The sequence below is a fragment of the Falco rusticolus genome, chromosome 4, assembly GCF_015220075.1.
Source record: "Falco rusticolus isolate bFalRus1 chromosome 4, bFalRus1.pri, whole genome shotgun sequence".
Lineage (NCBI taxonomy): Eukaryota > Metazoa > Chordata > Aves > Falconiformes > Falconidae > Falco > Falco rusticolus.
The window spans coordinates 28,258,652-28,285,268 of NC_051190.1; the positions used below are offsets into that span (position 1 = coordinate 28,258,652).

The following is a 26,617-nucleotide window of genomic DNA, read 5'->3' on the forward strand; positions in this document are numbered from 1 at the left end:
AGCCAGGCGGAAAGGGGGGCGGCACCGCAGCGCGGACGGGCGCTCCCGCGGGCCAATGGAGAGCAGCATCCGCCGCTAACAAAGGGCCTCCCTGGCCAATGGGATGCAAGGAGAGGGGAGGGCGCGGCGGGGCCGCCTCGGCCCCCTCTGCCGTGGGGGAGGGGCGGTGCGCTGACAGCTGGAGGCGGGCTCGGCTCGGCTCGGCTCGGCTCGGCTCGGCTCGGCTCGGCTCGGGCACGAGCGGGCTCGGCGCGGCTCGGTTCGCCACGACTCGGCACAGCTCGGGACGGCTCGGCTCAGCGCGCCCCCCCCCCCGCCCCGTGTGCTGCCCCCCCGCACCGTGCATGCCCTCCCCCCCAACCCGCCCCCCCATGCCCCCCCTCCCCGCTGTGCACCAGCCCCCATGCCTCGCACAGCCCCCCATGCACCAGCCCCCCGCCCCCCAGTGCCCAGCCCCTTGCAGCACGCACGGCCCCCGCTGTGCACAGCCCCCCCCCCCCAGGCGCACTGAGACACCCCCGCACCCTGCACGACCCTCACACTGCCCAGGCCCCTCCTGGCCACCCAGCAGGGGGGGGGGCACGGTGCAACGGGTGGGATGTGCACCCCCACAGCCACTCCCTGAGCAGGGGGGTACCCAGGGGTGCAGCCCGCCCGGGGGCCAGCCCACACTGCTGCTGCCACCCCGGTGCTGTGGCCCCATGGGTGGTACAGAGCCAGGGTGCCAAAGCCCCACGGTGGCACTGCCCGCGTCCCCAGGGTGGGCACAGCACCAGTCCTGGCATGGGTGGGCACGTGGGGGGTCCATCACCCACATGGACACCCCAGTTCGGTGGGGGCCACGCAGCCTCGTGCCCCCACTGCAGCTCCGTGCCATGGGGTGCTGGGGACCCACGAGCAGGGACAGGGGTGTGTTCCCATCCCAGCCATGTCCCCAGTGTGCCACCGCCCGAGGCTGGCGGGCAGCTCCTGTTTGCCCAGTGCCTTTTGATCCAGTGGAAACCGGCAACACCAGCCGGTAAATACACCCGACGCGGCGATAAGGACACGGCACAGGGTGCGGGTTTGGCCTCCTGGCTCTGCCCTCGGCCACCGACCCGCTGGCACGCACCAGCTCTGGAAGGAGCCTCCCAGCCCTAGTCCTGCACATCGGCAAGCCAAGGGCCAGCACAGGGACCCCGGTGCCCGTGGGGACCTCGACACCCATGGAGCATCACCGGGGCGGGAGAGAGGTGTGAACAACAGCCCCGGAGCAGGGGGACGGGGCAAACGTGGCAAACGTGGCAAACGGCACCTCCAAAATGCACCCCAGCCTGGCACAGCCCACCACACTTGGATGCTGCGGTGGCACACGGCGTCTCCCGCTCACCCCAATGTCCCCCGCCAGCATGGGATGGGGCCCGGCTATAAGGAGCAGCCACAGACCTTCCCAGGTTTCTTCGGACCAGGAAAAACCCGTCGGAGAAGAGGCGGCGGTGCTGTCCCCTTGCATCCGGCGCTGCCCCACCGTTTGATGTGGGGCCCGGCCACGGCGGCCTCGCCGCGCCGGCTCCACGCTGCCAGCCTGGAGTAAATAAAGGCCAGCTCAATTGCCTGCTCATTTATTAATTTTCATTTCATCAAAGGCTACTTTAATCATCTCCCTCCTGCCATGGCCACTCGCAGCACGCACCGGGTCGCCGTTCCATGGGTTCAGGACGGGATGGTGGGGCTGACCCACTCCTGCACTGGTGGCACCGAGCCCAGGAGATGCTCCCAGGAGGGACGTGCAAGCTGCGGGGTGGCCACCCCCCCACCCCCTGCATCACTGCTTTGGGGGGATTTGCTCGCCCTTCCCTTGAACCCAAGGTTGGAAAAGCAGCATGGCCCTTCCCCAGGGAAGGAGGATTTTCCTGCGGGGATCTACAGACCCTGACGCCCTCGCTGTGGGTCCAGGGTTCACCCAGCACATGACTGCAGAGCTCCTGCTCTGACGACTTCCCTGACCAGCTCTTCTCCTACCTTCATCCCCCTCTCCTCCCTCCCTGCTGTTGTTGGATTACTGCCCACCACATCCATGCCCTGCATCCCAGAGACACCCAGATATTTTATTCCTATCCAAAAGCCCCTCTGCAGGTTGCCAGCCACCTCTCCGTGCTGTCCTCATGGTCCCCAGCTCTTCACCACCTCCTTAGGACCCCCCTGCAAACTGGCACAGCACCCGCACCAGCACCTTCCCATGCTCCCCAAGCAAGGGCAGGATGAGCAGGGTGCTGCACCCCTGGGAGAGCTTTGGGTGGGGAGCTGGGGGAGATGGGGATGGGGGCAACCAGTGCGTGTCCCCCGCTCATGTTCATGGAGGTGGGGCAGGGACCCCCAATCCAGCCTGGGGGGTCCCTCCAGGAGGGAAGGGGCTGCTTGTTCCCCAGCACCATGGGGCAGCGCTCCCCCCAAAAAAGGCACAGCGTGGGCATGGAGTGAGGCACAGGGGCCAGGACTGGCATCTCCCATGCCACAGGCTGTGCCTGCCCTGAGACGCAGCCGAGGTGCACTGTGGCTTGGGGCCACGACCTGGCGCCACGCACAGCTTCGCCGGAGCCAGCAGCACCTCACGGAAAGTGGCTGGTGCCGGGGCTGGCTCCAGTCTCTCCAAAAATCCAGCTGAACGGGACCGGCCTCTCTGCAAACCTGTTGGGCTGCATTCAGCCGCGCTGGAGCCACTGGCTGCCCATGTGCCGCAGCGTGTGCAGCCGGCGGGGCCACCAAAAACTTGCTGCCCATGACTCCCCCCTTGCACGCCCCAAGCCCCAGCATCGCCATGGCACAGAGGTCCCCCATGTGTGCCACCGAGGTGGGTGTCCCACCCCACCACCCTGCCATGGCCCGCGCCACAGAGACACCCTGTTGGGGCAGCCGTGCGTAGCAGGTCTCTTCAGCTCAGAGCCAGTCCGGAGCAGTTTTCTCAAATGAGGGCAATTAAAGTAATGGGAAAATGGAAAGTATTCATCAGGGAGCTGCCACAGCAGAGGAGGAAGGCGCTGTGGTGAGTCAGGGATCCAAACTGGAGCCCCAGCGCCAGGTAAACAAGCTGCAAACCAGGAGGTGTTAGTCACGGCCCCGGCTGTGCCGGCCCCAGCCTGGGAAGGGCATCAGCAAAACCCTCCAGCTCCAGGACAGGGTTTGGCAGCACCAAACCCCCTGGCGAGAGGACAGCAGCACCCACTCCTGGTCCTGGCGTGGAGGTTCCACCAGGACCATCCACTGCCTCCACCGGAGAGGATGTCAGTGGGATGGGGATGCGGTACCCATGGCCATGCTATCGTTTTCCTGGCAAAGGGGTGATGCAGCACTTTTTCCATCGAGGCAGGAGGAAGACAGCCCGGTGCTCCTCCCAGGTGGCCATCGCTCCCCGCAGGACCTTGGGCAAGTCATTTAATCTCTCTGTGCCGCCACCTCGCCGTCATTACTGTGGAGCCAGACGGATGGATGCCCGGGGAGAGGGCAGGATTCATGGTTTAAAGCTGGCGAGCCCTGGGATCCCCACTGGATCCAGGCTGGGACCAAGTGGCGCCAGTGAGGACTCCCCTCCTCCTGCCCTGCACCGAGTGGAGCCGCAGCCACAGCAGGGCTGGATGTGGCCCCTCCAGCCAGCCAGGCTGCCTGTGTGGGGGTCCAGAGCCCCCAGCACAGCCCTGCCTGGGGAGTATCTGGCAGGGGACCCACTGGCCAGGGAAGGCTTGGACGCCACTCAAGCCACGCTGCGTATAATAGAGGTGAAACTCACAGATTAGAAATCTGTATGGAGGTGGAAAATGCACCCATGGATGGAGGGAAAGTCCCCTGGGCCGCCCCGGGTACTGTCTCTGTGCCCTGCCCTACCTGTGCCCAACTTTCCCATTGGGAAAAATGAAAGGACCCAAATTATCCACTGCAGAAAAGCCACAGTGCTTGACTGCAGCTGATGTAGCTGAGAGAGGAGGATGCAGCTTCCATGGCGCTGGGAAAGACCACGAGGGTAGTTTGCTGGATGCACACGCGCACACACACAGAGAGGCTTGAGCTTGTCCCAGAAGCCACATTAAATCATGTCCCACCAAGCAGAGATTTCCTCTTGTCCAGAGATGCCAAAATGCCTGTGAGTTCATACCCTTCTCCTAAAATTGGGCCAATGGTTAATTACACTCCCAGTCGGGTTATCGGTGGCCGGGTCCCATGGCTGCTTCCTGCCTTGGACCTCGCTGTGCTGTAACAGGGAAAATCCGGCTCTTTTGTTCCCACATGTGCCCCCCTCTTTTGGCTGGGCTTTGCCTGTTGGGCCGGACAGAGCGGATTGCCGTGCGAGGGGAATGGCTGCCTGTCCCACTGGCTACCGGCTCTCACCACCCGCCTCAGCATCCCTGCTAAAGACATCATTCCCGGGCAAAATCGGGTCTCTCCGGCCTCCTCCATCACTAGCCCCCTTGGGCACTGCCCCTGCGCTGCCAGCTGCAGCCGTCGGATGTCTGCTCTGCTGACTCCATATAATACAAGTTTTACAAATGAAAATGTCACATGGCCGTAAATTAAATACTTTGAGAAAGCCATTATAATGCAGCAACACAATTAGCTTTATCAGCCAGCCCAGAGTCATGCCAAAAACCAAAGCCGACTCACTTGACAGGAGCTGCCATCCATGAAACCAAGCTAACGACCTTAATTATGTTTTTAGCTTCTAATTTTTGGCTGACAGTATCCCCAATTACCCAGCCCATAATTTGCTCAGGGACTGAGATGAGCCTACCTGGTCTGTAATTCTCAGGGTCAGCCCTTTTATCCCTTTTCAATATTAGACTCTCACTGGCTACCTTCCAGCCCTCTGGAATTTCCCCGGGCTTTTTAGTGTTAAAAATTAACAGCAGAGGTCCTCGGCAGCCTGCAAGTCCCTTCCTGCGAGGGTCCTGCCAGAAAGGCATCTTGTCCTGAGAAAATCCAGTGTAAGTTGGGACCGGAGACTTGTTCCTGCCAGGTTAAAACCTCCACGTTATCTGATTAGCTGCTCCTGCCAAAGATTGTCCTTTGACTCAGCTCCTTATCTGCTGCCCACGCTTTACACCTCAGCACACAGCCCTGGCACCCAAGCCTCTTGTCCCTGCCCCTTCACGATGCATTTATAGGGTTTTGTCCCCTTTTCTGTGCCAGCCCCCAGCCAAGTCAGGTCTTTTCCCACCCGGCTGTCCTTGCTCTCCGAGCTGCCTGCCAGGTTTGAGGAGCTGGCCCTGAGCACAGCCTGGTTTTCAGTAATGCTTCCCTCTCCTGATTTGCACCAGGTTTCAGCAATTTGGTTCTTGCAGCATCATCCCTGCTGATGCACGAGGGCACCTCTGGAGCCTTGCTCACCCCTGGGCTCGCCCGCAGCCCCCCGGCACAGCCGCTGCAAGCGGGCAGACCCCATGGCACAGGGGGTGCTGCAGCGCCCAGACACTGTTGGGTGCTGAGCATCCTTGGGATGATGCCCCGCTGCAGCCCTGTGGGTGGTGGCAGGATGGGACCATGGTACAGAGGGAGGAAGGGAGAAGTGTGGGGTGTCTGGGGGCACCCGAACCCCACCTTGCACCAGGGGCTGGTGGAAATGGAGGCGCTGGGGCCTGGCTGGCCCCGGGGAGCGGCCAGGGCTGCTGTGGCTCAGCACCCTCCCTGGCACAGGAGCCCTGGCCTGGCGGGGGGGAGGCCGGAGGGTCCCTCGGAGGATGCGGGCTGCAAAGGCAGCCGGAGCACCCAGCACCCCGCGGGGAGCCGGGCTGGGCTAGCCAAGGGTGCCATCTCCTGGGGAGACACCAAACAGCCGGGAGCACAGCCAGGCCTGGCGTCACACCTAGGTGCAGGGTGGGCACCCCTGGGCTGCACGAGTGGGCAGCTGGAGCTGCCCCCCAGGGCTCTCCGGCCCCCCAGGCTGCTCCATCGCTGCCCTCGGCTCCCGCCTGGGCTGCGGCGTTGTGGGCGTTGCGGGCAGCCAGGGCTGCTCGAGATGTGGCCACAAGCACCACAAGCGCTCTGTGGTGGCTCTTTGCCAACGGGATGGCCGTGGCACTGCCATGGTTCTGCAGCTGCACGTGGGTGCAGGCAGCCGGTGTGCCACCACGGCCCTGGCCGTGCACCTGCCCATGCCAAAAAGCCAGGCAGTGGCGCTGGCTGCTGTGCACCGGCAAGCCCGTGGCTTTGGTCACGTAGCAGCTCCGAGCTTTGCCACGAGGCATGGGCAGCAGTGGCAGGACACAGAGGTCAGTGCAGGGGATGGGCACATCCTGACCCCGGCACATTCAAGAGTACGTGTCTGCAGGGAATTAGGGTGAAAGAAATGAGTCCTCAGCAGCCGTGCTCGGAGCCATCTGTGCTCAGCCCAGTCTCACTGTTACTGGTTTCGACCCAAAATGACTCCTCTTCCCCTTCCCCCCACCACGGCCCCTTTTTTCAGGTCCCAAAGGGAGCACGTGTGTGAGCAAATGGCTGGGCCAGGCCCAGCCCTGCCCAAGCAGAGGGACTGCAAAAGGCAAGTGGGCTGGGGAAAATATCCCAACAAACCTGCTCAAAGGGAAGGCGAGGCATCCCCCAAAAATTTCCGGAGTCAAACATTATCCACCCTGTCTGCCTGTTACCTGCAGCTCTCCTTGCAGCAGTGCCACTGGGGCAAGAGCCCAGAAGGAAAAAAGACTTTATTGTCAGGGCAAAACTGAGCCCTGTCACCCCAAATAGACTGTGGCACCTCTGGAGCCGTGTGCAGGTGGGTGCTGAAGGATGCAAACCCATCTGCGTTGGGAGGGTGGAGAGGGGATGCTGTGGTATGCAAAGCTATGCAGAGGGATGCACTATGCTGGGAGGATGCATGGGGAACAGAGCCATGGATGCTCTCCCACCAGTGGCACACAGCAAAGGAAGGGTTTAACCCAGGAACCCAGAACAGGGTGCTGGCAGCTGCTGCCCGATGCTGCCTGTGTCCTGGAGCAGGCAGGGCAGGGAGCAGCCACGGCCTTGCTGCAGGATGGCAGCTCATGGGGACCATGTCTGGAGGCATTTAAGAGCCACGTACTGTTCTCAGTGGCTGCGAGAAGGCACGGCTTCTCAGGGCACGGAGGGACGGACTGCTGGGGTGCATGGCTGAGGAGATGGGCTCCGGTCACAGCGTACACCGAGAATGTTAAAGCTGAAATCACGCTGCCTGATCTCTGCTCAGTGAGGAGGGACAAACCACCCCCAAGTGCTTCTCACTTCCCCCTTGAAGGCACACTAGGGTGGAAATTGCAAGTCTCCCACTGCTATTTTCAGAGGCAGGTTTCCCCTGCAAAACCCCGAGAGCCGGAGGGCAGGGCTGGGGCCATCGCTCCAGGGCCACGTTCCGCCACGCTCAAGCAGTGCAGGCAATGCCAAATCATTATTTCCTTTGCTGTCAGCTTTAGCTTTGCAGGTGAATGGGCCACGGGCTCCACCGTCTCCCTGGGGCACAGCACCAGCGGGATGAGGCTGTGCGTGGACAGCCACCCTTTGCTACGTGCAAAGACCGGTGCATTTTTCCCCCAAGCCCTTGCACCATGCAGCCCCCGCTCCCAGCCATGCCTCTGCCTTCCCACTCCCTCCCAGGACCTCCACAGGTTTTCCCAGCGGGAGACTTAAGCCCAGCAGTGATCCCATCCTTCACATCAGATGCACGTGTAGAGCCACGACACGTGGCACAGCACCGGTGCTGCAGTGTCACTGTGGCCATGGTGTGCCTCTGCTCCCAGCCCTCGCTCCAAGGCCTGTGGTCCCTTGGATGGTGCCGACGCTGATGCTGGCTCCCTCCCTCCCGCAGGATCTGGGATGTGATGGGCCACATCCAGCCACTGCGGGGCTGAGCAACCGCGAGGTGCTGAGTTCCTCTGCTTTGGACTTTGTTCCCTGTGAGCAGGTTCAGCCCCCAACGCCCCTGCAGTGGACACAGGGCATCACACCCTGCAAGCAGCCTTTTGGTCTCTCTCGGTTGCAGATCACCATGGTAAGCACAAAGTTGGAGGTTTTGAACGAAACGGAAAAAACCTTGATGCTGCCCCACTGATGTTTATAGAAAGTAGCAGGTATTACTTCTTCCTTCCCTCTTCAGCTGCTTCTGCAGAAAGGTCCCGACAGACCGAGCTGAGTCACTGTCCTGATGTGCTCTCAGTGCCCCTCGCCCCTTCCTGGTGGCACAGCCACGGCCACGGCGCAGCCCTGCCCAGCCCCTCTGCGGGAAAGGGGGAGAAACCTCCAGAAACGAATGCGCTGCCAGTTGGGAAGGGAGAAACCAGTAACGGCCCAGTCTGGCTTGGCTTTCTCTACATGTTCCCTCTGCAGCATCGTGCCCCTGGCCAGAGGCAGCCGGGGTATTTTGCTGGCCAGAGGCAGCAGGGCAGCCGTGGTGGTGATGGCAGCTCACTCCCTCCGTGCTGGCTACACCGGGGCAGGCGTGCTCAGCACCATGGTGCGATCTGGATCCCACCTCCAAGTGGTGCCGCCCGGCTACTCCTCCACAGCTTTGCTGATCAAGCCCATTCCACTTGCAGGGTGAGGCAAGATCTAAAAATAAATATACAGCTATACTCTTGGAGACTGCCAGCAGCACAGAGGTGGCTCTTTCTCTCTGTGAAAACCAAGCTGTGTTATTAATGCTTCACACACCTCCACTGCCAGCAGCGAGGGCAGTGCCAGGCTCCAAGCCTGGCTGGGACCCCCATCGCCCATGCAGGACAGGGCAGCACAGCCCTCCTGCCTCCAGGACATGGATGCACTAGAGAAAAGCAGGTTTAAAGCATCTTACTGGGGCCCATGGGATGCTCTACGTGTCGTGAGCAGCAGACAGGCCAGGGGCACGGGCTGACTGTCCTGGGGACAGGGAAAGGATGGGTGCACAGTGCCATGCTTGGTCCCAGCTGGAGGCAGGGTAAGCTGCAGCTGCTCTGGCAGGCGGGGGTGTCTGGCCCTCGGTGCCCTGCGATGCTGGTGGGATGCTGCCCCTGGGGCCACAGAGCCCTGGTGAGGGGGTCTTGCTGCTCTCCACCTGCAGCCCCGTGCACTGGCATCCCCTGTGGCTGCGTGGCCTCTTGCTCTGACACAGCTGCTCCTTCTTGGCAAAGCCCAGGAAAGCAGTAACTCACAGGGCTGCCCAATAGCTCTCCTGGCTCAGGGCAGCTGCCTCCTCTACAGAGCAAGAAGTCATTCTCTGCAGGAGAAAACATCCCGCTGGAGCCAGGCAATGCAAGGACAGGTGCTACAGAGCTCCCACCCCTGCTAAGTGGTGCAGAGCTCCCACCTCTGCAAGGTGCCTGGTCCAGGACCCCCATCCCGGCACCCGGTGACACTGAGCCGGGCAGGGTGCCTCCCTCCCTGGCCCCCGCACCCCTGGCAGCCCAGGGATGCCCAGCGAGCCAATGCAATGCGCTGTGCGTACGGCAGATTTGCATCGAAGGGATAAGGGGAAACCCCAGGAAACACATGGCCCAGGCACTAATCAAATCTATCTCTAATAATAAACCTCCCGAGCAATGTGTGGGCTCGGGGCTGGAGCTCGCAGTGCAATGGCAGCAGCCGAGAGGGACTAGACGCCGCAGGAAAGTCAAATGTGAGTCACCCCATGGAGGGGTTGCATGGGGAGGTGGGGGTAAGGGGCTTGTCTGTGCCAGGGCTCGGGGCCACGGTGACATTTCCAGAGAGCTGGCAGGGAGCGGAGGCTCTCCCCAGGCTCTTGCTGGAGGAGCAGAGCCACCACAAAGGGCTTTCACCAGAAGTGATCAGTGCCATGGAGCTGGAGGTGAAATGGTCGCTTAATGCCTTGGACAAGGGGTCCATAGGGAAGTTTGGGGTGCTGGTCCCTGGTGGGTGCAAAGACAGAAGGGGAGATACACCCGCCCCTGCTGGAAAACGCACAGCTGCAAAGCCCAGCTACACCATGCTGGGAGCACCCTGAGGCTGCCCTCCACCACCAGGCAGGATTTTTCCTAGATGGGGCCAAACACCACCTTGGACCTGCCCTCGCAGCAGAGCAGCAGTGGGGAAGGAGCTGCCCACCCTGCAGCCCCCCGGCTCAGCCCCAGATCGCTGTTTCCCATGCAGTTATCCCACCTGGAACCGCCTGTAGCTCAAGCGTGGCCAGGCTGACCGCCATCCCCAGGGCTCACCACCACCCCTGGGGGTGTTCTCATCCTTCTTTGGGTACAAAATATCTTCAAAGAGCATCTGAGGAGAGCGTCAGCCTGAGCCTCGCTCTGCCCTGGGAAACGTCTTCAGTCAGCTTGATAGAAAGTAATTATTTAATTTTATAGCAATGTTAATTGAACAACTGGGACTGTAAGGGCAGCATCCCTGCGCAGAGTGGATTTATCCCTTAGAGTGGAAGGGTTTTACAGGTGCTGCCCCAGGTAGGAGCCAGTTCACAGCTGGAGCTGCAAGGGAGGGTGCTGCGCAGGCAACGGCAGGACAGATGGACACGCAAAGTGCCCGGCTGCCGCATGGTCCCAAGCCCTAGAGTGAGAGGAGAGATCCCCATCAGAGGGCAGGGGCTTGGCTATACAAAAATCAAAGTCCGGCTTTGTGAAGGCAATGGCTCAGCCTTTGGGCACGCCAAGGCCAGCGCCATGCTGCAGCATCGAGGAGCTTTAAACCTTTTGGGCCCCATCAGCATCAGTGTCGTCCACTCGTGCAGGAAACAGCTGCGGCTCCCCAGCACGGCTCCGCAGAGGGATGTGGTTGCCCACGAGCCCTTTCAGTCAGCAAATGGCACATTTCCACCACGGCCACCCTGGTGCTGGGTTAGTGCTTCCTGCAGTTGCTCAAGCTTGCTTGCTGCAGACCCCATGCACGGCATGGCACGGCATGGCACGGCACGGGATGCCGGCAGGCACTGCTGAGCAGTGGGGCATTAGCAGGGACCGACAGTGGCACTCAGGTTGTCTCCAAGGCCAAACCCTGCAGTGGCACAGGTGAGGCTGCAGGCAGAGACATGTGACAAATAGCTCTTTGCAGGGACAAGAGCACGTCCCTCTCCAGGCATCCCAGCTGGCGCGGGTGAAACCAGCGCTTAAAGCTCCCCCAGAGAGATGTCCCTCCTGCTGCTCAGGGGAGATTTACACATCAAAATCGGGTTTCGTTATGATGCCAGGACACCAGAGAAAGATGTCAGAAATTACACACAGGAGGGCACGCACTGCCCTGATGTCACAGAGGAATTCAGAAGTTTCCAGAATTCAAAATTGTTTCAGAAGATGTTGCCAGTAGTCATTCTGGTCGTGTTTCTGTTATTTTCAGAAAAGCATGTAAAGACAGGAACGGTTCCCACTGCTCTTACCCCTGCGGGCAGATGCGTGTGTCCCCAGACCCGCAGGGCACAGCACAGGACCACCTGTAAGCCAGGGTGTCTTCCCTGCACGTCCCCTGGGACTGGCACAGGACACGTTCCTGGAGGCTTATAATTTGAAAAGCTTGCCAAGCCTGAAGCAGGTTTGGCCATACGCTCCTGCCCACGGCTAGGACCAGAGAGGTGGGGCACAGGCGGGTGTCCCCCTGCCAGGGGTCCCAGCCCTAGCGAAGGGACGGGGTGCCACAGGGCAGCCCGGTGGTGGCCACCCCGTATCCACTGGCCTCTCATTCTGCAGCCATGGATGGGACGCACGTCGGGCGGGATGCCATGAACAACTGCACAGACCAGCAGTACTGGGACACCCTCGTTTGCCAGTGCATCCCCTGCAGCCTTGTATGCAGCCGGCCCACAGTGAGGAGGTGTGCTGCGCTGTGCGGTGAGTGCTGGGCACCTGGCTGCGGGGCTGCCCTTGGGCTGCGTGCCAAGCGATGGGGCCAAGCTGGGAAGGGGGATCAGGCGCTGGGATGAACTACAAGGCAGGCTCCGAGCCAGCTCAGCTTAACAGAGCTCTGAGCCAAAAACGCCAGAGAACGTGAGAGCTTCCCAGCGGTGTCTGGCAACAGCTCAGCACGGACCAGGATCCAGTTGCCCACACAGAATCATAGAAGCATTTAGGCTGGAAAAGACCTTTGAGATCACCAAGTCCAACCATTAACCCAACACTGCCAAGTCCATCACCAAACTGTGTCCCTAAGCACCGCATTATGCATTTTTTAAACACCTCCAGGGATGGTGACTCCACCCCGCCCCCGGGCAGCCTGTGCCAGTGCTTGATGCACATCTCTGCACTGCTCCTTTTGGGGGTCACTGGGAGCCTTCCCAGAGCTGCACCAACACTCATATCCCCCCAGCAGCGACACCTCACCCTCCAAAGGCCATGCCTTGAGATACAGCAGGTTCAGTCAATGTGGATAACGACAAACTCAAGCTGTAGCTTTGCACGGCTGTACCTGCGAGCCCTGTGTGGGGCAGGCATCAAGGTGTAGTGGTAACAGGTCGGGAGGAGAAGAGACACGATGTACTTTGCACCCAAAGCCTGTACACAGCCCTGTGCATGGCCCCTTCCCTCCCCATCGAGCCGCTGTCTGGGACTGTTGCACCCTGTCCCAGGGCACAGGGGACCCAGCCCTGCACTGCGGCTGCATGCAGTGAAAAGTCACGCCTCCCTGTTGAGGAGAGGAGATGCCATCCCCGGAGTGCTGAGCCAGTGCTCGGGCAGGTTTTGGTGTGTCCCAAGAACCCGTGCAAGCTGCAGGGCAGCGGCAGCTCTAAGAGCAGCAACCCGGAGCTCCGTGCCACAGGTGGGTACAGCTGCATATGTCTGGCTGCGCATCGTCCCCTCCTCGCCTTTCCCCGGCATTCCTCACAGAGCCAAACACCACCTCAAAACCTGCGGATCTGTCACCCTGCCAGCGCTGGGGCCGCTGTCAGCACTCACAGCAGCGTGCAGGTCTCACCTGGCGCCCGTTGGAGCTGCGACCTTGTTCGGAGCAGCCGCGGGCTCGTCCTCGCACAAACCCAGGTGCCCGGGGTGGTGGGAGGGCCGTGGTGTGGGAGCCTTGTGCTCAACTGACAGGGGAGGAGGACGTGCTCAGGGCACCGTGTTCACCTCGCTCCCCTCCCGCAGAGTCCATGGACTGCAACAGGAAAGCCGGCTTCTACTATGACAAGCTCCTGAACAACTGCATCAACTGCACCATGGTCTGCGGGCAGCACCCAAAGCAGTGTGCCCCGTCCTGTGAAGGTAAGGCTGCGCCTGGGGGCAGGTGGAGCGGGGATGTGGGGCAGGACCCCCGGGGCTGGGCTGGAGGAGGGGCCAGGTTATGGGACCGAAGCGAGGGAAGGGGCAGCAAATCCTCTCTGCTTTGTCCTGGGGGGTTGCGATCTCGTGCTGCCGTTTCACTGGGACCAGGGAAGAGGAAACCAGGGCCCCCGTCCCTCTCACGTTTTCTCCATCACGGGGCGTGTTTCCCCTTCTGCGTGTCAGCGACTTGCACACCCGTCCCTCGGCCCCACCAGCCGGGGCAGGGTCGGCCGTTGCGTTTCCCACTTTGCTGAGTCGCCTCCAGCCCTCGGGGCAGGGGAGTGGGAGCAGGAGGGTTCTCCCTGCCATCCACAAGTCCCACACTGGGGTTGAGATGCGATCACTGGAGAAGGGAGGAGGGTGGGAATGGGGTGTGGGGAGGGTTCTCGTCAACCTCGGCACAGGAAAGAAACGCAAGCAAGCAGAGGCGATGCATAGCTGCTTGCAAATTCTTTCCAAGCGGAGCGCACAAGTGCTATTAGCACTTCCCTTATCACAAATTCAGTAGCGTGAAGCACGTGCCTGAAGGGTTTCTAAGCACACCCCTCTCTGCCTGCCCCACAGCGGGTGCCCTGGGGGCCACCCCTGCTCCGCCAGCCACCCTGGTCACGGCCTCGCCACCAGCGGCTGTGCTGGAGCCGAAGTCGTGCATGGAGCAGGAGCCGTGGCTGGTGGTGTACCTGCTGCTGGGCCTCTGCCTCTGTGCCCTCGTCTGCTTCCTGCTCCTGGGCTGGACCCACCTGCGCAGGAAGGGAGAGGTGGTCTCCTGCCAAGCCAGCGCGGGGACCTGCCACCGCAGGGAGGACTCCTCCAAAGGTGAGCGCTGGGGGGACTGGGGGAGGATGGGGAGCTTGTGGTGGACAGGCTCCCAGGTACGGCTGGGACGGACACAAAGCAGGGCCAGCTCACAAGGGGAGGGAGGAAAAGTAAAGCTGGTGACATGCTGTGTGGTTCAGTCTGAGCCTGGAAGAGGGGCAGGACTGGGCTCCTGTGCCCCGGTTCTCCACCGTAACCCCCGCCTCAGTCACTCTGCAAAGCCACAGGCACAGCTTCCCCCTGCCATGCAGGGGCTGGAGCAGCAGCATCAACCACCAGCTCTCCAGTCTCCATCCCCAGGCTGAGGGGCAGCCCAGCCACAGGCAGGGGAGTTGCAAGAAGCCGATCCTCTTCCAAAATGCACCACAGGCCCCAGGGCTTCCACAGCAACTGCAGCAACTGGGGCTGCACTGGGGCAAGCTGCTGCCTGGCGAGAAGCCCGGTACCACTAGCTACTTGCTCCTTCAAATGGGCAAAGGATGCGGCTGAATTCCCTTGCAGGATCAAACACCAGAGTTTTAGCTCAGGAGCCAGAGGGGCTTTGCAAGACTTTGCGCTAAGGAGGAAAGACAGGGAAAGGATGACATGGAGTAAGCCAACATAGAGAAGATGTTTGTATTCTCCCTCCTCCTCTCCTCCCCTGCCTTTACAAAAACAATTGTCTACTTACCTATTTATGCATACACGTAGATGTTCACATATGTGCACCTCAGAGCCAGTCACACTGGATGTCAAAAATCACAGAGAGAAAGCCCACGAGCTGGTGTGTCACTTGGAGCCACTCTCCAGCAGAACGGTAATTCAAGCCATTCCTGTCTGCTGTGGCCAAAGGACACGGTGGCATTGAATGCTTGCTTTTAAGAGAAGCTGCCAGGTTCAAAGAGATTTACTGTGTCCTCTTTAATACTCCTAGTCTAACCTTGCTTCTCAGGCCTCAGATGACACAGCTGAGCCCTTCACAGCCAGCGTCCAGCCTGCGGAGTGCTGTGGGTCCTGCGGGCAGCCAGCCTGCCACGCTGTGCTGGCTGCAGCTCTGGAACCTCACACCACGCTGCGCCATCACATTTGCGTGTGCTACAAAAGTAGTGTTTAATTAGAAGATAATTTACATATAAGGTTATAAATATTGTAATTTCTTTAGTGCTAAACCTCCAGCATCCCTGTTCCAGGCACTTCCCAGTTTCCCCCTCAGCTCTCTCCTGGCAGGACTGGGTGCAAGCGTGTAGGCGATGCATTACATACAACACACGGTGCCGGGGGCTTTATCCAAGAGGTGGGAGGGGGGTGTCCTCTCCCATTCCAGGAGCAGCTCTTTATAGGCTCTTGTGTAGCAGTACAGAGCATTTCTTTTGTAAAAGGTACTCCTAAAACCCCTTAAGCTAATACACATAGTTTACTTGCAGATCATCTGGTGGAAGCGGGCAGCGTTGGTGATGGATCCACTGGCAGCAGGGTCCCAGAGCCAATGGAAACCTGTAGTTTCTGCTTCCCTGGACATGGCTCCGCTGTACAAGAGACCAAACCATGCCACGGCACCTCCTATCACATAGGGGAAAGAGCTGCTCCCTCTCACACCGGGATATGCAGCATGGGAAGTGCTGGGGCCATTCCCAGCCCTGACGATGGTCACTTCAAAATCATATGTTCTCCTTCACAAGAAAAGACGCCCATGGCATGACTGTAGCGAATGTTCCTGCACAGGATCAGAAAAGAGGGATGCTCCCTCTGCCCCCAAAACACAGCTGCTTTACCCTCCGTTCCCAGTGACTGTAACAGCTTCTACCAGGACCAGTGGACCTGGCCCAGCCTTTGCCCAGGGCTGTAGGCTACAGACAGTGCTGCCGGTTACAGACAGTGCTGTTTAATTTGAATCAGGAAAAGAAATTCTCATTATTCTTGTGCACTCCCAGTGATAGAAGTCGCTTCCCATTTAGCAGTATCTTCATCCTCCGCCTTGACCTCTGCAGACCCCTCTGTGCATCCCCGTCATTGGGAGCGATGTCTTGCAGGGGCTTTTCATCCTGGTTCCACCATCAGCATCACTTTGTCTCTGCAAAGGGTGTCGATGCAGAGCCAGGACCAGACTGTGGTGTCCACCAGTCCCCATGGAAAGCACACCTTTCCCTGCTTGAAAACTCTACCATGTAACAGAAGCCATTTACAAGCAGAGCTATAAGAATCTCAGACATGGACTCAGACCCAAGGACTTACTCATGGAGGTTATAATGACCACCGAATGCCACTGAGGTATTCTCAAGTGTGGCGTGTTTTCTGACTTTAACAGAAATTTCTTCACAGGACAGACTATTTGGGAAGATACTATGTGGAAAGCTCCACTGCCAGCTTTCAACACAGCTTGGGAAGGCAGGAGATGTTACGTGTGATGGCGAGGCTTGGCCTTGTGGCAGGACATGATGCTGCATGGGAGGCGCTGGGACAGGCACCAAAATCCCCAGTGGAAGCGGGTTTAATGCAAAGACTCACCCAAGGCTGAGAACTTTCTAAAAGACTGAATTTATGTATGTCTGGTCTAGGTTACTCAAAAAAGCCGGTAAAAGTGATGAACCAGCTAGAGACAGAGCTGCTTTAAGGGAAGATTTTTATCAGCCCTGGCTTTGAAAGCTAGTATGGAAAAATATGGGTTTCAACATGTAACCTGAAGTTCTCATTTCCACTAAAGGAGAGTGTAGGAATTTTTTGCTTGGTGAGAAACCACTCCTGGTAGGAGCTCATCCCCTCCAATTTCTCAAACTAGAGCTTCAAACTTTGAAGAATAAACATGAGTCAAAATATGCAGAAATTGGTGCTGGGAGACAGCAGGAGAAAGTATGAGCAGATAGTTACAACAGACTGTCCCCTTCATATTATGTATTTCTTTAAATGTCAACGTATTCTTACCACTACAGAAGGCACCACTTGAGGGGGACCGCAACAATGGTGCCATGAGTGATGTCCGGCCACCAAGCAGAAAGGTCTGAATGTCCCCGTTAGAATAAGAAAGTGCAAGAGGTGGTTTAAGGTGAGGACTAAGAGCTCATGCATTGGTCCAATAGCTGGCACATGGGCCAAAGCTTTGCCATCTTGAGTTGCTCCAGGAACCAACCTGACAGTTCTCCAGCCCGTTATCCGTGTGCGTTGCCTCTCATCTCCTCCCTCTGTTTAGCAAAGTCCCGCTCCGACAGCAGCCCAGGGGGTGGGTTTGCATTGTGCTGCATTTGCATCCGAGGGGAGAAAATGGGCGCATGCAAAATGCAAATCTTGTTTTACTCAGGTGGGCGTCCTGAACACAACGGGTGGCCCTGAAGGCCACCGGCTCACAGTGCGATGGGGAGAGCAAGGGCCTACCCGTGTGCATGGAGAGCAACCGGCAGGACCCCGGCCACGAGCTGGGCCTGCTCCCGCGGGACCCCCCCCCCCCCGCCACCTCCACCCCCTCAGTCCGTGGGCCCCACGGCCTCCTGCACTCACCCTCCCTGCCTCCCGCTCCCTCAGCCTGAAGACCCTTTTGGCGTCTCCCCTCGCGCAGCCTCCCCCTCCCCAGCACCATCTCCCGTGGCCTTAGCTCCTGCCCTTCCCTCCTGGGGACTCTGCTCCCCGGCCGCCTGCCCCACCGCCTCAGTGCCCACGGCCCCCCACACCACAGCCCCAGGCCCTGGGGCATCCCCGCTCGCCAAAGCTCCGAAGCCTTTCAGCCCCACACGCCACCTTGGCCTACGCTCACACGGAGCCCCCAGCTCTCCCTCAGCCTCTGCCCCCGCTCAGCCCCGGCTGGGCACCTTCACACAGGCTAATCTTCAGCTTCTCCCAGCCTCTTGCCTTCCCTTCTAGCTCAGCCTTACTTACTCCTCCTTGCCCTCCCACCACCTTTTGGCATCTCGTCTTGCTCTGCCTTTCATCTCCCACACCCTTCGGCCTCCCCAAGAGCCCTCGCTTGTGCTCTTGCTCACCCTCTGCTCCTGCTCATCCTCGCGCTCCCCCTCGGCCTCCCCCAGCCCTGCCCCTGCTCTCCCTCAGGCTCCTCTTGGCGCTGACCCTTGCCAAGCCTCTTGGTCTGTCCTTCAGCTCCGCTCCTGCCCGCTGCCCTGCTCCCCCTCTGCCTCCTGCACCCTGATGTCCTCCACTCCCACCACACCTCCCCATCAACGTGACCCCCCGCTCAGGCTGGGCCCCCCCACCCCTGGAAGAGCTGGCTTTGCCCCTTCTGCTTCCCCTCCCCACAGCCTTCCCGGGCAAATCACAGAAGGGTTTGGGCTGAAGGGACCTTAAAGACCACCTAGTTCCACCCCCCCACAGTGGGCAGGGCCCCCTCCCACCAGCCCAGGTTGCCCCCAGCCCCATCCAGCCTGGCCCTGAGCCCTGCCGGGGATGGGGCACCCACAGCTGCCCTGGGCAGCCTGGGCCAGTGCCTCGCCGCCCTCACAGGGAAGGATTTCTTCCTGATAGCGGATCTAAATCTGCCCTCTTTCAGCTTAAAGCCATCACCCCTTGTCCTGTCACCCCATCCCCTGTCAAAAGCCCCTCCCCAGCTTTCCTGTGGGCCCCTTCAGGCCCTGGAAGCTGCTGTGAGGTCCCCCCGGAGCCTGCTCTTCTCCAGGCTGAACAGCCCCGACTCTCTCAGCCTGTGTCCATAGGAGAGGTGCCCCAGCCCTCTGAGCATCTCCGTGGCCTCCTCTGGGCTCGCTCCAGCAGGTCCGTGTCCTCCTTACGTTGGTGCCCTGGAGCCGGACGCAGTGCTAGGGTGAAGGGGTTCTGCACTTACCCTGAGGCAGCACCAGCAGGTCCCCCAGGCACCAGGGCTGGGAAAGCCCCCAGCCCTTCCCAGCAAGGACAGGGCTCCAGGAGAAGGAAAACCCTCACGAGCAGCCACGGTGCCTCGTCACGCTGCCCCTTCCCAGCACAGAGCTCCTGCGGGCAGCACTGGGGACACACAGCTTCAGCCCAGCTCCAGCACCCTGTGAACATTCATGTGTCACCTCTGGGGACAGGCGCTTGTCACCCACGGGAGCCCCTGGCCACGCTATGAGGCCCAGTGCAAGGAGATTCAGAACCTTATTTAAAAATAGGATAGAAATAACTGAACACATGACACCAGCTTTGCACTCAGGGCATCTCCTGAGGACCAAGGGGCATCAACTATTCAAACGAGAAAGCTTTTAGGAATGCTCCAGTTGGGCTGGGGCTATCTCTCTCATCACCCTGTGGGCTGGTGCCCCAGAAACTGGGCAAAACACTCATCAGAAGCCAAGTCCTTCTCTCCAGCCTCCATACGGCAGAGGGGAGCATTCCTCACCCTCACAGATACTCCCTGGAGGAGGGGAGGGCACATGACCACTGTTAGTAGCATATAAAAGGTAACATGGAGCAACTCAAACAAATCAGCAGTGAGAATAATATATAGGGTCCCAGCTGCAACACGTAGGTGCTGGAGAACCAAGAGGAATAGATGGTTTTGGTATGGCATTTGCAGCCACTGGCCAACAGCTCTGCGGAAGGGTAGCTGGGAACATCACTGAGTGTTAGAGGGACATTGTGACTCTGGGGCACAAGCACTCACAGCTGGCCCGAGTTTAACTACAGGGCATTAAGGGCACAGATTTTGAGCAAAAGCATCCACCTGGGGGTTTTACCCATTCTCCCATTTCTGCTTTTGCTCAGGTTTTCATTAGGCACCAGCATCAAGTAAAGCTTCATCTCTAGTCTAGTGGCTGAGGGACAAGAAAATATTACACCTAAACCCACTGTCTAGCTATTTTTGTGCCCCAGGTAGAGCTGGGCTCATTGCTGGTAGATAGCAGAACACACACTCCAACGCGAGCCGGCGTCGCACCACTCTCATTTCAGCCATTCCTGCAGATGCTTCCTCACAGCAGACGAAGCTGTGCCAACAGAAACCTGAACCTCAGAATAAACAAGTCACCCCCAAACCGCTCCCCAAAATGAAGAGGGTCAGCAGCTGAGGCAGCAGTCACTGCTGGCGGAGGAGGCAGCCTCTCGCTGTCTGCCAGCACGAGGGAGGCACAACTTCACCACCAGCCATTCGTTAGCACCTCGCTGCGCAGCCAGGCGTTTTGCAGTCGGCGCTTTCCTAAAGGCAACATTAAGACAGTTCTGCGCAGGAGAAACCTCCCGGTTCTGCAGGGAATAAACCCTGCGGACAAGCTGCATGGCTGCTTCTGAAGAGATGAGGGCTGAGAGAAGGCTGTTTGAGAAGCAGCAGCATGAGGGGTAGTGCTGCTTGTGTGACAGCAGCTGCTCTCCCATCTTTAGAGGAAGAAGGAAAATGCTCTCTCCTCCTCTAGCAACCTGTGCCGATTTACTGTGGCTGGAAATAGCAACACGCCTGCTATGATTCAGGGAGGCACACGGGGTGGGATGGCAGGGGGAAGAACAGAGTAAGACCTTTTAATACACCAGGAATTCCGCTTTTGAAACCAGAAACAGAGCACTGAAATCTCCCACCGAAAGCCACCTGCACCAGTGCAGTTGCACAGAGCACAGCCCTCTTCACCAGCTTCAGATGGGGGGGGGGGGGGACGACACACGACATATCCCCTCCTCCTCCACTCTACTGCTTTCAGACCCATATGCATAAAAAATGGGCTTGGAAATTTTTAACTGTTACATGATTGGTCGTTGGAGCTGAAGCACCAAATGGAGAAGAAGCTTTTTGGAGATGAGGGTATAATCCCTTGCCTTCCCACACACGTTTTGGAGGAACATAGGAGATGTACCAGCGCCCGGACTCCTCTGCTCCCATTTCCCCCACCCAGATGGCTGGCCTCAGCCCTAAACGATTTGTTTCTAAAGGATTAACAAAGCAGACTGCATTAGCTTCGGTGCTCGTGGAAAACAGAATTCATTTGTTCAGGCTCCGGCATCCAAAAGCAGCAGCCCAAGGCTCAGCCCTCAGCACCACAAAGCGAAGGCATCGTGCCACCACCAAAGCCATCTGCCGCGCGGTGGCAGTCCTCCTCCGGCAGCAGGACACGGTGGGGACGCCAACTGCAGCAGCCCTGGGAATAATAAACGCCTGATTCTTGTCTTCCTCTGCAAGCTCGCTGCATTATTAAAAGGTAGCAGAAAGCGTTGTCAAGCATCTGCACCATACCGTGCCGGTTCGGGGAGGGAGGGGGCCCCTTCCCGCGCGTGCACCGTGCATCTGCAGTTCGCCAGCCATTTTTCACTGGTGACAAGAACGCTCAGGTTAAATCTTGCAGCACCCAATTACAACTGAAAATTATTTCAAGCATGACAATGGGGAAAGACAGGTTACAAAACCTGAGTACGCCATCACCTCTGCAGAGCTCGGGCTGCCTAGGTAACTCCCACACGCATTTTCTATGTCTGATTTGATATTCAAGGTGCTTCAGTTAGCTGTCCCTTCTTCCTTCCCTATTGCAAGCTGTCATAGAAACCTCCTGATGTACAGAACTGCCTTTTAATCTTCCAGTTTGTGTACAAAGCAAATGCAATTCCACTGCCTTTTTGTTCAGCTGCTCTCGTAAGATGCTTATTTAAAAAGCAAACAAACTCCCTTCCCTTATGTTCCTCCTATTGCTTCTGTTTCAGACCATTTTCCACCTCTGTCTCGGGCAGGCTAGACAGCTGTAACTCGTTACTAGCACAGAATCTAAAAGGTTAAACCCATCCACGTTTTTAACCACACTGGTAAAGTCAAAGAATGGCTGTCTGGATGCATACACTGAGCTTAATGACCTTTTTGGTGTGGCTCTTGCACCAATTTACACTGTGCCCAACTCTTACGCATAGCTCTCTGCAGGTTCCTGTAAGGAGGGGAAAACAAAGCTGGTTTTGCTCTTTTCAGCTCTCTGTTCTGAATGGTTTCTCTCACAGGCTGCAATTCAATCCACAGCCCAGCCTCCAGAGAGCAAGACACCGCACACAAGCGGTTGCTGCTGGTGTCTGGAGAAGCCACCGAAGCCACAGAGGGGGAGAAAAGGAGCAAAACTGCGTTTGTGACAAAGCAAGAATAAGCTGGTGCACTAAGTGCTGCAAGCTAAGGACACCGATATGGAGGCTGTTGATTCTGCAAGGAGGAGGAGAGCGTGTGAGGAGTTAATCCATGTGGGAGGATACAAGGAACCAATACCAGCCTAGCACATACCAGGAAAATGTGTTGTTTACTTAAAACCCGAGTGCACTGCAGAAGTGCTCAATAGCAGCAGATCCACCGCTCAATGCTGCCCCCAGCAGCAACCGTTTCTAACAGATGGTACATTTATCAATGCCGAGGTTCTCTCAAGTGTCATACACACGCCTTCGGAAGGCTGCAGGGGGGAAAAAAAACCAACCAAACCAAAAGCAGCAACAAGAAAACAAGCAGTTTTGAGAAAATTCAAACTTATTCACAAGGTTTAAAAAAAGAACCAAGACCACTCTTACAGTATAAACACGCCAATTCATTAATTTTTACTGATGGTTGCATTTATGAATTTCATTCTCGTGAAAAAAGGGAATAAAAGGAAAAAAATTAAGAAAATAGCTATTTATAGAAAACAAAACAAAAAAGGGCTCAAACAGAAAAGAATCTGTGCCGATGCTTTTGATGAGCAGTCCGATGGCATTAAACATTACCTGTGCAAGCAGGCATGCTTGAAAACCTTTCTTAGTACTGTAGCTTCAGTTCCGCAATCCAGGATTTCTTTTACGGTTGTTGGAAAAAAAAGAGCCTAATAGTTTCATACTGTATTTATTTAATAACTAAAATTCACAAATAAAAAGATACTTGCAAAGTCCTTTAGTTGTGTCATCCCCTCCTCCTCCTCCACTCTACTGCTTTCAGACCCATATGCATAAAAAATGGGCTTGGATTTTTAATTTTTAACTGTTATATGATTGGTCGTTGGAGCTGAAGCACCAAATGGAGAAGATGCTTTATGGAGATGAGGGTATAACCCCTTGCCTTCCCACACACATTTTGGAGGAACATAGGAGATGTACCAGTGCCCGGACTCCTCTGCTCCCATTTCCCCCACCCAGAGCATTCCTTTCATTTTATATTTCCTCTGTTAAGTGACTGACTGTAGCCTCTTTTTTTCCCCCCTTTCTGTCCTTGCGGGACTGCATACACGTCGAACATTGTTCATTTCTTACTCCGCCAGGCTTTGAGTCAGTGTCAAGTAGGTCCTGTTTCAGCTCAGTGCTAGTTGTTTTTTAATGGGTCTTTTCATTTCAGGTAGGTTTGTGTGTCGATTCAGAAGGCTTGCTTATTTTCTTCCTTGTTTATATCTGACAAGCTGCTGGATAAGGCTATTCATACTCCAGGAACTGTTTGTGATAGAACAGCAAATATCTGCAAGAAAGAGGTACAGCTTCAGTGTTCTGCTACATGTCGGAGCAAATTAGTATTTCTATTGATGCGATCATAAAAAATGAGAACTATTAATTTCTGTTTTCTTTTAAATTGGAAGGAATTCCAGGGACATGCCAGTTCCCAACAGTAACCGTGGATGAGGTGGAGGGAAGCCAGCTCACATCGTTTTAACAGCAACTCAGGAAACAGAACAAGTGTACATCGAGAGGCCAAACCCTCTTGTGGTACAATCCACTTCGAACCTGAAAGCTCCACAAGACTGGGCCATGTTGGTGCCCAGACAGGCAGTATTCATTTAACACTATCCTGACACAAAATACAAGAGGTGCTTTGAAGATGCAACTGTTGCTTTAGAGTGACATTACCAAAGCATCAGACACTTGGGATTATCGCACACTGCCTGCCATTTCCTGTTAACAGGAGCAAAACAAAGAATCAGGCATGTGGGTGAAGGCCCATGTGTCCCAATCAAATATCTAATGTCTCAATCTGTACTCAAATCTGGTGTTTTAATAGGATGAAATTCTTCCTGTCCTTAATTACCTTATGTGTGCTGCTACATAACAGAGCCCAGCCCTCAAGCAGCTATATGTCAGGGGAAGCAGACTCATGCCTGCGGACTCTTGCCACGCCACACACCCCGACACACTCACTGCATGACTCTCCTTAGAGCGCTTCAAAGCACTTTTGAGACTTTCCAATTACTATCTTTCCATCTCACGCCCTATGGAGCTTCCCCTACACAATGCAGATCTACTTAGTGTCAGCTTTTATCTGAACCAGGGAAAGTGGATCGGAGCTCAGACCAGCCTTTAATGACAGGGATGGGCACCAGTTGCAAAGTGTATCCTCTCCTCCTTGCCCATGGCAGTTTCTTCCACAGACATACCCTGTCCCAGGGCCAGAGCTAGCCACTTGTCACTGAAGAAACACAAATTCATTTTTCTGTTGACCTCAAAGCAGAAGTCACCTTGTCGTATCATTTAACACTAAAATTCGGCTATTACAGGACAGATTTTTTTTTACTTCCTGGTTGAAGTTCAAGAAATGAAAAAAGGGGAAAAATCTGTTACAAAAATTACAAATTGAGCATCTGTGCCTACAGCAATCCATGGAAATGTCAGGAAAATTTAAAACAACAACAATAAAGGCTTATCTTTCCAGTACCAAGCCCACAGTTGAAAATGCAAAACATGAAGACTTCAGATTACCAGTGACCTTACTCTCAAAACACGTATCAGTGCCCAATGCATCCCTCAGATGAGAACACAGAGATGCTTCCCTTGCAAGCTACTGCTCTGCACACCCAGTACTTGTCTATGCAAATACCTGAAGCTGTAACGTCACTCTGAAATCAGTTTAAAGCCAGGAGCTAAAAACCAGCTCCTGTTGTACTCTTGCCTCCCATAAAACCTTACCACTCTGGTTCACAGTATTTTCTTAATGGCTTTTCTTCAAATCTTTTACTCTCACGGTAATCCAAAGGTTTTGCAGACAGCCTGGATTGCGTCACAGAGGTAAATACTGCTCCTCCACTGGATGATCATACCCCTTTGGTTTTCAGAATCCCTTCCATTAGCAAGCAAGAATTTGGAAATGAGCACCAGCTACAGACACTGCAGAGTCAAGTGATGTCCCTTGTCCTTCCCCTCTCCCTCTTCTTCCTTCAACAAATCCCGGATAGTAACACAACATTCTGAAGCACTGATATATACACAGAGGCATTAGATAGTCAAAGAGAGAAATATTAAGCCTTCTCTATGATGAAAGGGTCTTTTAACTGAAAGGTAGGAAAACCCAATAAAGGTCAAAGTTTCCCTTCCTTTCCCCTTTCCAGTTCACAACTTACCCTTCACTGTCTAGCACATCCTTAATGCTAGCCTTGGTGATAATGGCATCATCACACTTGAACCACTGGTCCTTGTGCTGCCGGATGAAGCTGGTATAGTGCCCACTCTCCAAGGTTCCCTGGTGATTAACTACTGCAAACAAGGAATACCTGGTACAGAGAAGAGTTAATAAGTGGATCAAAAGCAGAAAAACAACAGACATTTTAGACAGAAGCCTGTGTTCATAAACACGTATAGCAATAAACCACCAGCTCTCAACATTAACCGGGAAGAGGGCATCCTTGCCCAGGGAAAAGAACCACATTTTCCTTTTTCTGTTTTGCTATTACTGCAGCACTGCAGTCTGATGACACCCATCAGCTTTACCAATACTGGCTAGCAAAGATTTTTCTTCTAAAATAGATCAATATTGCTGCATTCCTGAAGAGGACCACTGACTATCTAGTCTGACATTCTATTTCCCTGAATAAGTTACTCCAGTGAAACAGAAAAAGGCATTTGAGGGATGGGGAAGGAGGTAGTCTTAATTATAGCTAATCTTCACTCTTTCTAGTGATAAATTGCTGTACTGTTTAGTTGTCCTTAATCTGGAAAATCTGTACCTATTTTGAAATACTGAACATATTCAGCCTCGACTTCCAGCTTTCAGATGCTGGTGCACATTTGCCTGCTAGCCTGAAGACTAGCAGACACATCTCTGTTCCAAAGAAAGGTGTACCGATAAGCTAATCAAGTTGCTCTTAACTTTTTTCCCCTTTTCTTTTCTTAAAAAGAAGACTGAAGTCCTTGGCTCTTTTGTTCTAACCTAAGATTTTGTTTCCAGTCTTAAATATACTTGTGGCTCTTTTTCAAATGTTCTCCACTAACTCTTTCTTAAAATGCTATCCCCAAACTGGGATACAAACACAGCTGCACAATGGTAAAATAATCTCTCTAATCTCACTTGATATGTCCTACTTACATTCAAAATCCATGGAGCTCTTTCGACACAGTAGTGCCACAACAAGGCGCCTATTCAGCCGACTGTTTACAGAGCCACTGATTTATAAAGTCACCCTCTTGCTAGTGGAGTCCTGCAATCCAACCAGGACGGACACCACTCCTTGGTCCTCATGGAGGACTCTAGGATTGCCCCAGCTGCTTACCGGCATCCAGCTACTAAGCAGCTCAGGTGCCTCTGCTCTCATTAATCCTCTTCATTGTTAACAACTTCTCCAACTTAAGTCATTGCAAACCTCAACACTGATCAGCTGTTTGCTTTGCTAACACTTTAAACACCATAAATCTCATCAATAAATTGCTATGGGCCACACGTAACACCTGCCTGGTATCTGCTCCTACGACAACTGCACTGAGACCTGGTTAGCTAGTTTTAAAATCTGTTTATTGTGTGATTCCAGTTTCTTAATGAAACTTTTAGTGCCAAATGAAGTGCC

General features: G+C 55.9%; 2 protein-coding genes across 5 annotated transcripts in view; one reads left to right on the plus strand and one right to left on the minus strand.

Moving 5' to 3' along the window:
• Positions 1–11,614: 11,614 nt before the first annotated feature.
• TNFRSF13B (TNF receptor superfamily member 13B) lies at positions 11,615–16,731 on the plus strand. Its single transcript, XM_037385776.1, has 4 exons — positions 11,615–11,753; positions 13,005–13,121; positions 13,746–13,997; positions 15,401–16,731. The coding sequence occupies exons 1-4, from the start codon at positions 11,615–11,617 to the stop codon at positions 15,673–15,675; spliced, it is 783 nt and encodes a 260-aa protein (XP_037241673.1). The 3' UTR covers positions 15,676–16,731.
• A 5,668-nt stretch (positions 16,732–22,399) lies between these two features.
• Positions 22,400–26,617, minus strand: part of USP22 (ubiquitin specific peptidase 22) — a 111,239-nt gene continuing 107,021 nt past the window's right edge. For 2 of the 4 annotated variants that reach the window (XM_037382452.1, XM_037382450.1), the window contains exons 12-13: positions 25,181–25,330; positions 22,400–23,310 (exon numbers count right to left, since the gene is read on the minus strand). In XM_037382452.1, the coding sequence (XP_037238349.1) occupies positions 23,268–23,310; positions 25,181–25,330 (193 nt within the window). In that variant the 3' untranslated portion in view covers positions 22,400–23,267. The remainder of the gene's footprint in view (positions 23,311–25,180; positions 25,331–26,617) is intronic. The other 2 variants (XM_037382451.1, XM_037382449.1) reach the window with 1 other exon arrangement.

Excerpts from the sequence above, each read along its gene's own strand:
- TNFRSF13B (XM_037385776.1), top strand. The coding sequence starts at position 11,615 with ATGGATGGGACGCACGTCGGGCGGGATGCCATGAACAACTGCACAGAC. Across the intron at positions 11,754-13,004 it reads GAGGTGTGCTGCGCTGTGCG|AGTCCATGGACTGCAACAGG; the intron begins GTGAGTGCTGGG and ends CCCCTCCCGCAG. Across the intron at positions 13,998-15,400 it reads CAGGGAGGACTCCTCCAAAG|ATCATCTGGTGGAAGCGGGC; the intron begins GTGAGCGCTGGG and ends GTTTACTTGCAG.